The sequence below is a fragment of the Opisthorchis viverrini genome (genome assembly GCF_000715545.1).
Source record: "Opisthorchis viverrini unplaced genomic scaffold opera_v5_460, whole genome shotgun sequence".
NCBI classification, from domain to species: domain Eukaryota; kingdom Metazoa; phylum Platyhelminthes; class Trematoda; order Opisthorchiida; family Opisthorchiidae; genus Opisthorchis; species Opisthorchis viverrini.
In genome coordinates this window covers 1-12,446 of record NW_008752115.1, presented here as the reverse complement: position 1 = coordinate 12,446, position 12,446 = coordinate 1, and the positions used below count along the sequence as shown (strand labels likewise).

General features: G+C 45.3%; 3 protein-coding genes across 3 annotated transcripts in view; 1 reads left to right on the top strand and 2 right to left on the bottom strand.

The window, feature by feature from the left end:
* T265_11176 (hypothetical protein) overlaps nucleotides 1–267 on the bottom strand; it is a gene marked incomplete at both ends in the record, with an annotated part of 4,519 nt that extends 4,252 nt beyond the window's left edge. Inside the window, one exon of the mRNA XM_009177765.1 lies at nucleotides 187–267. Coding sequence (XP_009176029.1) covers nucleotides 187–267 — 81 coding nt within the window. The remainder of the gene's footprint in view (nucleotides 1–186) is intronic.
* T265_11175 (hypothetical protein) overlaps nucleotides 1–10,725 on the top strand; it is a gene marked incomplete at both ends in the record, with an annotated part of 27,026 nt that extends 16,301 nt beyond the window's left edge. The window contains 2 exons of the mRNA XM_009177763.1: nucleotides 2,456–2,990; nucleotides 10,223–10,725. Of these exons, the coding sequence (XP_009176027.1) occupies nucleotides 2,456–2,990; nucleotides 10,223–10,725 (1,038 nt within the window). The remainder of the gene's footprint in view (nucleotides 1–2,455; nucleotides 2,991–10,222) is intronic.
* On the bottom strand, nucleotides 3,953–8,158 carry T265_11174 (hypothetical protein; the record flags this gene model as incomplete). Its single annotated transcript, XM_009177764.1, has 2 exons — nucleotides 3,953–4,214; nucleotides 8,064–8,158. 2 exons carry the CDS (start codon nucleotides 8,156–8,158, stop codon nucleotides 3,953–3,955), a joined length of 357 nt encoding a protein of 118 aa, XP_009176028.1.
* Nucleotides 10,726–12,446: the final 1,721 nt, after the last annotated feature.

The window sequence follows — 12,446 nt, the reverse complement described above, 5'->3', positions numbered from 1 at the left end:
ATATATAACTAAACGAACTTTATGGTTGTACGGCAGTGAAGCATCAGTGGCAACACTGATGTTGCTGTCATTGACGATGATGATGATGATGATATCTGTCAGCGGAAGCCCCGGGAGAAATTCGACTCCACAAGCGTTAGAGGCTGATAGTTAGTCTTCCATAATCGTATCAGTGATGAAGTTCACGAGGAAAGGTGAAAGGGGATAACCCTCCCTGACACCACTCGATGTGGTGAACTCAGGCGAGAGCTTCCCGTAGACCTTCATACGGCCGTGGGAGTTCAGTCAGTCTTCAAAGGATAAAACGAGAGAGCACCTTCGATGCCACAAATAACAGGCTGATTCCACGGTGGTTTTCATCTGGCGTTCACATACTCTTTGAATGCCCCTTTTGAACAATTGTTGACATGCCCCATTCTTCAGGCACTTTCTCTTCGTTCCAAAAAGCACCAGTAAGCTTTGTCAGATGACTCGTCGGGGATCCTCCGCCTGCTTTTAAAGAGGACTGGATACAGACCACCAGGTACTGGTGCCTTCCCGCTTCTCAATGCAGGCATTTCCTACTTTATTTCTTCCGACCGACGATTAAGTTTACATTCTATTCGCCAGGCTGGGTTGCAGGGGGTCAGCTCAACTGTTCTTCGAAATATTCGGCCCGTCTTCCAATCAACGTGTTTGCGAGTGAATTAATGAGCCATCTTTCTCAATTATCGCTTCACTGACCGTTGCTTTCCTTGGGGCAGTCGATCGTATCAGCTGATATATGGCGCACCTGTTTCAGGTAGCATAATCCTTATCCATCTACCCAGCTTTTGATGCCAACAGGGCTTCTGTTTCCTCCTTAGGCTCTTCATTGATTTGGCGTTTGAGGGATTTGCGTGCGCATTTGTACTCATTGCCTGCTGGTAGGGATTTCCTAACATCGGTCGACAATATCCAGTGGTCACTTGACTGTATCGGAGAAGTCAGACAGGCAGCACTGAACGCCGCTAGCGTACCTTTCACATTTATCCGTGCTTCATACACCTGCTCTCTACCAATGCCGTATTGGTTTTCTGTAGAGAATTGTTGAGCTAACTCAGTTCGGTACTGTTGGACCACAGTCGTTCTTGGAAGGTCGAGGATTGGTATGCTTCTTGCTGCATTGCGAGTAACTGAGAGGAGACTAACGTACACGCACCATTGCGTGATCGGAATCAAGTTGCGTGAAGGAACAACAGCCTTCAGTTGTGGCTTTTCACCGGTAGCTGATGGCCACATGATCCAACTAGGTCCGCGGTTGACTTGCAGTTTGTGGCCACTTGGTTATGCGATACGAACGTTGATACGAAGAGTTCGTGCGGGTCAGAAACAACTCACGGTCAGCGCACAATCAGAGGAGTCGCTCTCTCTTTCCTGTGCGACCTGCGTCGATTCTAATCGACCACCCAAATTTGATTCCAAGAAACTCAGACGACCATTTTGTGCATTCATATCGCCTGCAAGTATCATAATTCCAGTGCTTCTCGCTTGACGAATGAGTCTCGATAGAAAGTGTCCTTAGCGTCATAACTACAGTCCGTTGGGGCATAAACTGACACTTCAAACAGGTATCGCTTTTTATGCCGGGAGGCGTTGAGCTTGATTGAGCTGGATAACCGGACGATGCAGCAAAATGCGTTCAGCTGTGGGGCTGAGTGCAACTCCCATACCATATATCCCGCAATTCTGGATCAATGAACACATGGAGGGGAAAATGTGAAGGAGCTGAGTCTGTCCTTGGTGCTCTGAGATTCATACTCACGTTTGGGTCTTGTATGCGTGTTTCGGGGACAGCACACATCAAGTTTAAGGGAGTACAAGGTTTCAGCAAGCATTGCCTGTTTGCCACTTTGACATAGACTACGGACGTTAAAAGATCCTATATAGAAAGGATCTGGTAGATTTAGCAACGTATTATTTTGTTTATTGTTAATAGGCAGCGGGCTGCATAAGGCCCTTCGAGCATATAATTGACAGTCAAATAACCCAACGACGTTTGCGCGTGTGAATGAGAAGAGGTTGGGGACTCTCTGTTCTTCGTCTGCTTGCTCCCATTGGTCTTCCTGGCGTGGTTTAACCTTGGGGAATTGAGTTCCAGCCAGTATAGCCCAGAGAATCGTTGCAGCACAGCAGTCCGACCACCACAACATGGTGGCAGCTTTAGGTCGGGTTCTGCGTTTGGATTCTACGTCTGACGAACCTGAGTGGGAGCAGTAAACCTCATGTGACTGAGCTTTCCCAAGTCTTGTCATACAATAATTCGTCTTTATTTTGCGCATTACGTGACAGTTATCAACGATCGATGGCTAATTGGGATAACTGTCTGATAAAATCACCTGATTCAACTCCTAGTTAAGTCGAAAATCAGACTTCACATCCTTCGATCATCGTCCATTCCATGTGATCCTGTATATTTACTCTCTTGTCTATACAGGGTGGAAAAACGAAAACGAAAGGCGTAGCCAACAAAAATGCAATATCCAAACCGCAAATTGTGATTCAACAGACTGGTGTCGGTGGTAACTATGTTCCCGGGCAAACTGTTCCCGTGTTAAACACCGGTTCTGGGCTTAAGCCGGTGACTAGCCCATTAGTCAACAACTACGTAGGCAAACCAGTTCCTCAGATAGCCCAACAACCTCAACAACAGAGTATGGAACACACATTACCTCCTCCTCCCCCACCGCCGACACTGTCCCAATCACCGGTCAGCCCCAACTACAGTTCTTGTCAGACATCTGTAATCAGTAATGGGATTTCATCAGATAAACTAGTCAACAACGCTGGATATCCTCAGACGATTGCTGCGCATTCGGTCCATCAAGTCAACGGGCATTCGAGCGTCCCCAACTGTCCGCCTTCACAGATCTCATATCACCCGGTTCACGCGACAAATCCTCCGCAACACCCTCCGCCTCCTCCACTTCCTTCAGATGTGGCTTTCAATAACCTGGACGGTCATGCAATAGGTAAGCCAGTTTCGTTGTGTCTAATGCACATAGCTCAAGCTGCGTCTATCGCACTTGAGAATGCAGCCCACTGGGTTTTAATTGCGTATGTTTGGTACGCTGATTACTTCTTATTTCTCTCGCTTCTTACAAGTCGCATATCTGCTGTGTGCCACAGCGAGACTGGCGATTGTTGGGATTGATTAGTCATTTTAATTAGACCGTCACGCTTTCAGAAAATTTGATAATATTAGAATAATAATAGCATGAAATTTGGAAGTTTTCAATTGACCTTTCGCACTGCAAGTTGAGTCAATCTATGCTGAAGGCCGGTTAGCACTCTACAGTTGTTTTATTCCTATTGGGAACCATCAGCAGTGCACATCTCACAAAGCTCCATTGAGTTTCCGACGCGCCCCGCCCACCTTGTAGTTTGCCGATAAACGTAATCTCTTCGGTAAGCGATCGCGCAGTAATAACGTGCGCAACCAGTTCAAGTAAGTTGACTGGTGAAAACTTTTGGGGACTACGCCTATCTGATAAGCACCAAGAGGAGCAGTGGGCTGTCGAAGAGTTTTCAACAGTTTCACGAGCAGTGTCATTCCGAGAACATATGCTGCGATATCTCGAATTTCATACTGACTGAAACATGAGGTGATTTTGTGCAATATTCATTAGATTATATCATAGCAAATGTTTCTTCGAGTCCCTCGTTAACACCAAGTGAGTATACCTTGTAAATTCGAGCTCCGTGAGAATAGCTATCCCCGGGATTACTGGCACTTTGTGCTAGGTAATACTGCAATTGGATCCCTTCCATAGGCCCTGTTAATTAAACATCAGGCACTCTTATAGCCCACCCAGTGTTTTGATTACCTTTTGTAATGAATACATGTTGGATCATTTGTCACTTGTTTGTTTACATCCGACTCTAGGTTGTTATGATATCGGGGCGAGATAGCCCAAGTACTTAAAGCGCGAATTTACTGACCGGAAGGTCCGTGGTCCGAACCCTGACCTCTGCCTCTCGACTTCCCCTGTCTAGGCCTGGGCAACCTGGCAGTATCCTGGCCCTCGTGCTTCCTTCTTGTGGGATGGCAGTTAGGCACCGAAAGTGTGCTACAGCTATTGTATCGATTGTACTCTTGTGGTCCTTTACCCCAAGGATCAATCATTGTTAATATTGGTGTATTCGCTGAGCTATAATGATGCGAATTGCGCTCTTCCTGCGCTCGAGATTTCCGACTGAATGAAATGCATGCCAAATCGGACGGTTCCTATTTTCCATCTCGTTTTACCGATTCTTGCGTCAGTCATTGACGTTAAGTATTTAGCTTGGTTGTTCCTTACTTGCATTCGATTGCATCTAATAAGGGTGGAGTTTGTAGTTAAGACGAGTACGTGACGTCTATTTTGCATTGACGTGCACAGTTTTGCAGGAGTATTCAAAAGGATGCCACCGAAAAGGGGCCGTATTTTGGGGAAAAAAACTTGTCCGCCCAACTAAAGTACGAAACATGGCTGGTTAGTCAATATGGCTGATGGTTAGTTAGCTATTTCCTATTCTAACCTTTTAATTCTCATTGAATCATTCTTATGGTGTCCTTTGGATAAATGTGACGTTCATTGATGTATTTAGGGTTTGAAATTGAGCATGCTGCCTGAGGTGAATATAACGGGCATAGAAATGGCAGATTGTTTTTAATTTATACATTCTGTGATATAGTGCATTTACTGTATATGAAACAAGACAAGCAGTGATGTTTGTTCAGTTAAGCGGAAACAGACCCCACTCGTCTGCTACTGAATCCTGACCGGTTGATGACAATTACCCGTACGTCGGTGTAGTTTCGCTTGTATCGGTCAAACCGGACGGACAGAAGTTAACTGCATAACCAGATGTAGATGTATACATGAAAATTTTCACAATTTCCTCGAAAGACCCAAAATCGATGCTCTTTCCACAGAAGTCTAGGGTGTGATTTTCTCCGTCGGCTCCGACTTTCCGAGATGTTCTGCGCTGGGCGGAAGGCCCAGAACTCTGTTGGTAAATTGTTAGGGTTTGTGGTTTTCCAGCATTGCAGGTACGAGGTCCTTTTTCGAAGCGTCCGATCTTACGAGGTCCTTTTTCGAAGCGTCATGTCCGAGTCCACTCTTGACATCTTAGTTGCACCTGTCTGGACTGTGCCAACTAGATTTGATTATCGCTTGGGTTTTCTACGGACTACACCCCATCTGTGTGTTTATCTCAACTAGATGCTCTGAGTGCTTAAATCTCATCGCCAAATAGTTTCACCATGGTAGACTCGTCTTGACCGTTTCGTGGACAATAGCCGTCCGAAGGGTTGTGTTTCGGATGAAATTGGCTATTCATGAATCTTATCTCTACCTTTTTCACTATTTCCGACTTTTCACCAGACAGCGCTCGCTTGCACGTTAGATATATCGCTAACTTGTTTTCTGTTTACTTCCAAAATCGTGTGGTGTTGTTGTAGCATGGTGTAATTGGTTGTGAGTTATGCACAACGAGCCAAATGATTCTCCGTTGGTGGTCGACGCTGAGCGACGTTAGGTGTTTCGAAAGCGAAAATCCGTAGGCTTGTTTCTAGCATGCCACTCCTGACTACATCACATATGCCCGGGAAATATTTATATTTGCATCCATAATGCAGCACATTCAGTTTCAGTGTGATGGTATTCTGGTTGTTTCTGATGAAGTGTAGCAAAAACGGAATCAAAATCGACACCATTACGGTGATCCGTCTTGCTTAGCTTTCCTTTTTCTTCTCTCGGAAACAGGATTTTGGTCAGACGTAGCAGCTCGATAGACTCAGTAAACGTGCGCTGCCACAGTCAGCGTGCAATTCTATTTTGCCTCGCTTCTGGTTTCCGAGACGCCATAGTATGCTCTCAGTAAGGCCCACTAGAAACCGGGTTAAAATACCTGTTTCTTCTCTTGTTGCATTATGGGACTTTCCCAGATGGATATCTGAGGCTTGTTGCTAGAGCAGCTCGCCCGCAGTTCAGCAGACTGACTTGTGAGGCTTCCATCCGCCGAGAATTATCGCATACGAACGTCATTCCTGCCAATTCCGGATATCCGGGAAGCGTACAGTTTAGTTGTACCATTCGCTGATAACACCCAGCAAAACGACCCCGATCGTCACCCCAATCCGACTAAAAGAGCTGATCTCATGTTTACTCGGAAGCAGCCGGTAACTCATTGGTGCGCGCCTTATCTCAAGCCTCCCACCTCTGTTGATTAAAAGAGTTTACTGTTCCTCCGGACAAGTTATACGGAATTTCGGACTTTTTGCTGCGCAAAATTTGTTCGAGCTCCATGTTGTCTCATTTTCGGCTAGCCTCCTCCGACTAAATAATCTCCCTTCGTCGACAATCTGGAGATGTTTCCAGAGACACAGCTCGTTCCTGAACGACAGGCCTTCTCTGAAGGAACCGTCGTCCTATTCCAAGACACTGGCCGAACTAGTGTGCTATACAATATGCAGTGCGTAGCCCTTGTGTTTTTCAGCTTTAGTATTCCCTGAGTTTGGAGCGAAGCGTATGGAATTCATGTCATTCATGCACACACGTGTGACTTGTGCAGGAATTCGGGGTTTCTTTCCGCACCTGTTCACACACGGTGGCTGTATTGGTCTCGATTTTCAGCTAAAATTCAACTGTCAGTTGCTGATAAGGTTTGTGGCTCCAAAAGTGTTGATTTCAGCCTCAACCGTGTCATCTGCTTCACACAAAACGGGAGGAGCGGTCACTGGTGGAAGATTACTGAGCAAAGTTAATTATCCATAAACCTCTTGTAGAAAAAACAGAAACTTGGAGAAACACAAGGTCGCTCTTGCACCCATTTTTTTCTTCTTAGAATGGCTTTTCAGGGGTACTGTTGAAGAGGACTACCTTGTCTGAGTTATGCTCAAGTATTGTCTGTCTCATCTCGACACTTTCATTCCAGCTTACCACTACTCAGCCTTCTACGATCTCTAGGAAACCTTAAAGGTTATTGCAAATCGTGTCGCTTTGTGGGTTGGATAACTCTGGTTTTGCTAATTAACTAAAACAGTTTCCGTGCATTCCCTGCTGCACTAGACTTCTTCAAGTCCTGAACCTTCTAGTAACACCACGCCTGTCTACTTAGACACATATTTCGCCTGACGGTGACAGAATTTCAGCTGGATCATGTTTCGAGCCCGAATGGATACAATGTCTTGCACCTACGGGTTAAAATGGTCATTGTGAGGTCTACTGATAACAGTACATGCTACGTTTTTAACATCACATCTAGTGGCATTTATATCTTTCTACTCATCAATACTATATTCTAGGGAGAATGATTACAAAAATTCAGTCAATTTTGGTTGTTTGATAAACTAATCCTGAGGAACAAACCACGAGGTCGCGTGAGCAATCAGTTTAGCCTATACTAACGTCAATGCGGGCAATTTTGGCCACTTTGTTTTTGCCCAGCATATGTGGGGCTAGTTACTTATCCTTATTTCAGTAATACACCAGTAGCGTCCATCCAGAAATCGGGATTTTTAACCTATACGCACACTTGATACATTCTAGGGGGAAGTGATTCTGTAATGAAAATCGTTTTCCTACTGCACGCTCGACCTTTGCAGCTCTCTCACACCACGTGATATAGCAACATTTGACATACTATTACCGGGGCATGCAAGGATTTAGTCGATTCCCCGTTACATTGACCGCTACTGGTTCTGTTTTGTCTTATCGATTGCTCGGACAGGTTGGCCTGGTTTGTGACCATCTAATCTATGGTTACAAATTGTCAGCGCCCAAGCTTAGAATCTCGCCCGAAATGGTGTCTGCGCATTCCCACTTGTCATCATCGTGGACAGCACAGCATCAATGTTCAACACTGATGCTTCGCTGTCATGCAACCATGGTTTGTCTGAAAGCCTTAATGTGAACAAAAGACTAAAGGCGGACAGGGAGAGGGTTTAGCGCCGCCTTACACAACCATTCCGAGGTGCTTACACCTCCAGTCACACTCATTTAGGCAATCTGGATAGAAACTGACAACAAGAACGCCACTGACATGGCGCCATATCTTACAACGTCTCCAACCAGGCCCAGTGGAGACCATCTGGTCCCCATTCTGGAAGGCAAGTAGCACCGACAGCACCCAAGCCTTTCGTAATATCCTTCATACCCCTTTGCCAAGTCAAGGGTCGGCCACCTCTCTGCTTCCACCACTCTAATTTAGGCACGGAAAACAGCACTCTCTTCAAAAACGATGGTTTGGCATCCGCATATTCCAGTGCTGGACACATTCTTCAATGGAAGTTCCCGTTGCACAATCGGAAACTCGCTTTCCAAGTGCCTCGTTACGGATTCGCTGACACCAACCCACATGAGTTATAGTCCTGAGACATCTATTGTCGAACGCCTGAAGACGTCTCAGTCCCGTTGCTTGAACAGGCAAAATCTCACAGACGTACAACAAAACATCCCGTATTGTAGCTTGATGCAGACGTCCCTTGAGGGTCCGGGATATAGCGCCTTTCCACCATAAGTGTCTCAAATTAGCAGAAGGCGACCTGAGCCATGCAGATTCGTGAATTGCCCCCATCTGTCACACTAAAATCGGAATTAACATAACTTTCAGGATACGCAAAACGCTCCTTCTTGTGTTAGGTACAGACTTTGGTGCTAGGGACGTCAAAAATTTCTTCAGCATGGTACTTATTGCGAAGCATCACAGCAGCAACACTGTACTTTTGTTAAGAGGTATTTTGTCAACTTATAATGAGTTTGTTTATCTGGTTCATCATTGTCTTCCAATGCATGAAGCAATTCACGTGCATTAGAGCCTGTGTGATGTTCGCATTGTGCTGTCATCCAGGTGATTGGGAATGATTTACTTTTGCGATACCTAGCCAAACTTGGATGAGAAGCATGAGCAAATGTCTGTTCCAGCAGAAAACCAATCATAATCCGATAACTGTCAACCTGTTCTATTTCTGTATTTCTCGCGCATCTCCCACAGTTTGCACCAGAAGTGGGTATCGAAACCAAATCAGTGTCTTATACGTAGGATTCCTGTCCCGTGCTTCTCGAAGTAAAGCTGTCTAGTTTGTCAAATCTCCACAGTTGAAAGGTTGGGAGCTGCTTTCAAATCTTGGATGTGTTAGCCATGAACTAGACGCCTACTTTTTTGCGCTATCCTGAATAGAGATGCACAGTAAATACTAACTTTTCAATCAGGTCTGATACTGTTGGGAAATGGTTTTATACGTGCTATCAAGAACAGTCATACGTCTTGACAATCGACGAGCATGTTTGAGTTTATAGCAGAAACCACTGTGCTTTTTACTCTTGGTTGGGAAAGTGACCGTTTGATATCTTGTGAAGGGTTTCCCGTCTGGCTCTGAGTGACGTTTCTCCTCCTAGAATGGTTTTTACTTAGGAAATATTCTTGTTTTCAAAATCTTCCCTTGAGAGCGAGGTCATTGTGAGTTCAGTCTAGTCTCTCTAACCCGACAACATGCGGAGTGAGTTACCAGAGGGCAGTTAGTTTGCCTTGGGATTCTATATTATTACAGCACATGGTCTTTCGTGACTAGTTCTTTCATACTCTGATGACATCCCTGTGTCTTAACTGTTACAAATGAAGTACATCCTGTCATGTAGGCTCACAGACAACCAACGGTTGTAAGTGAAACCACCCGAACCGTCGGGATGCGGCCTTGTTTCCTCGATGATCACTTCAAGCTATTTGTAGTCTGTGGCAGTCTGATCTATCTCAGGAATGTTGGCTAACTACATTATCTGGGTCACTATGTCCATAAAGACAGCCCTGATAATTCAGACTTCCATTGGTACAATATATCTACCCATTCGCCGTGCACGCGGACCAAGAAGTTTTAAATCTCGTTTCAATCTCGTTAGTTGTGATCTCGATGAAACTCAGATTTTGGGGTGAACTAATGATCTGTGGTTCGAATAATCGTGGTCCTGGCTTGGACAGCTTTTCACTATCCCAGCTTGTTTTCTACTTCACGTATCGCTGCAAGCACAAACCTAAAGTGACATAGTTGAACGGATTGGTTTTCTCCCACTACCTCTTGTGTTTGCGGTTAAATGGAACCTCAGGCACTGTGATACATTTCCCGAGATCGGACTGAGCATCATCGATCGGAAGCTTAGCTACCAGTACTCATATACTTTAACACATGCACTCCTATTTGTTCACTTGATGCTTTTCTCGACAGCGCAAACCAAAGGGTATCCATCTCCGCCAAAGGATTTGAATGTTCCCAACTCATTGGAGGAAGTCCGTTTCCCTTTACCGGCTCCGTCATTCTTCTCCGCGGAACAACAACATGTTGGTGCTAGTAGTCCAGGAAATGTAAGTCGCATTCAGATTATTGCTTTCATCTTCATCGTGAATTCTTTCGTCACTTCAAAGAACTCATTCTGCTTACTGATCAAGTGGCTGTTAATCTGTTTGTTGAGGTTGCCAATCGAATTGCAAACGTTTCGTCACCATACGAGGAAACATCATAAGTGCGCAGTTGGGTGGGTTTCCTGTGATAACGTGATACTTTCGCTTTACCGTTTTGTAAAACTTGGACAGAGCAGTATAAGCTGCCGTCGGAAACCATACTTCCTGTGTGGATTTTTACGTATCTCATACAGCTTGCCACTACTCCAATTCTGTGCTTCCGAGTTTCCTTGCCTGCGGTATCATAACACGCATGTGCCCGAGCAATAGCGGTTACTTAGCTTACCACACCACAGTGGTTTGCCGTTGTCGACTTTCAACAAGTGTCGCCTTGCAGTCACATCGATTTTGATTGTCCCTGACCGACTGCTTGCAGCGCTTGAATGCACACGCCCAAACACGAGCCAAAGTTTTGCAACCGGATGCGCATTTTATGACACATCCTCGTCACCTGAGATTTGTCTGTGTGTTCGTATGTGCACTGGTCTTTCGAAACATTGGGGCTGTTCGTCGAACGGTCACGGCGGATATTCGTGCAACCGAACTGATCAGCTGTGTGTTTCATTTTTCCAGTACGTCTGTGTTCAGTAAATGTCCCCGTGATCGACCGTAATTGATATTGTTTGTTTCCCTCCATCCCGTCCGTCACCTTTATCAGCAATGTCGGTATGGATCGGTCGACCAAACACTAGGACTAAGAAACATTAGTTAATATTCTTCCGATACTTAACTATGGGGTACTTGTTTCACGGACTGACGGCATCCACGTTGTATTTGTCTTTTATCCTCGCCTCCTACTAACGCTTGATTGGTCTTTTGGGCTAACTTCATTAGAAAGTTGAGATTTGTGTAGTGCAAAACAACAAAAGTCGAACGAGCAATATCTTGCTCAGCAAACAGATGGCTTACCTCCGGGGACGGTCACTGAAAGTTTCTTCTACAATTTTGATATTCACACGTGGTTCGCTGGGTGTTTTTACTCCATCTGTCTGGCCTACAGCATACTTGTTGTCGACTGGCGCCGTGCCTTAAATTGGGTATGTACTGTGTAATAAATCCACATGCAACGCTTCCATTCTTTCTTCCGTTCTTAGCCTATTATTGCCATAGCCCTTTTTCTAATTGCCTTACATACTGTTTTGTGACTTTACATGTCTGATATGGAGCCGGATTCTAAGAAGACGGAAAACTTAGTCCCAGTGTCTGGTTTGTGAAGTCGGTGGCTGATTTTCGACACAGGCAGGTTATCTTTCCCAAGACCGTATGGAGTTTAGTGCACACGGTAGTCGAGCTTTCGTATAACAGGCGACAATCAGTCAAGTCATACGGTGCTACGATTGACTAACGACGGAATTCAGACGTAGGTGAAAATCAAACTGATCGAAATTGTATACGATTGTGCTAACGTGTGTTTGCTCGAATGTATGAATGAACGTGAATGCGTGTATGTAGATCCACAAAACACCGTGTACAGAACAAGGGTTTTGTCACAAACGAACCAACGACAGAAAAAGCGATTGGAAAATCCACAAATGGGCCTGCATATGATGTGGGTTTCAGAGTCACGTTGTTGTAAGTAGCGTAAAATCTGCACACTAGTGTGTACTCGATTGCTATCCGTGGTTTTGGTTTTTTCCTGTTTATTCCCACGTCTGGCATCTACTGATCCCACTGTATCAGTTATATCCTCGGTTTGGGGAACTCTGGAACCGTTGTATGGTAGCCGAGATCTTTTATGCGCAGTTCGGTTTTGGTTGAAGATCGAAGCCCCTAGACTCACCTGTCAGTCCAAATTAGGAGGTTTTCCACACTTTCTGTATCCGTGAAAAACTTGTGGAACACTACCATCCTCCAACTTGACATTTTAGACCAAGAATGACTGACAGTCAAGTGGCCCAGCGACGTTTGCTTGTGCGGTGGGAAGGGGTTGGGGAGGGACATCGATGGACTCCGAACTGCGCAGGCAGATGATACTTCCCGGTTGCCCAGGC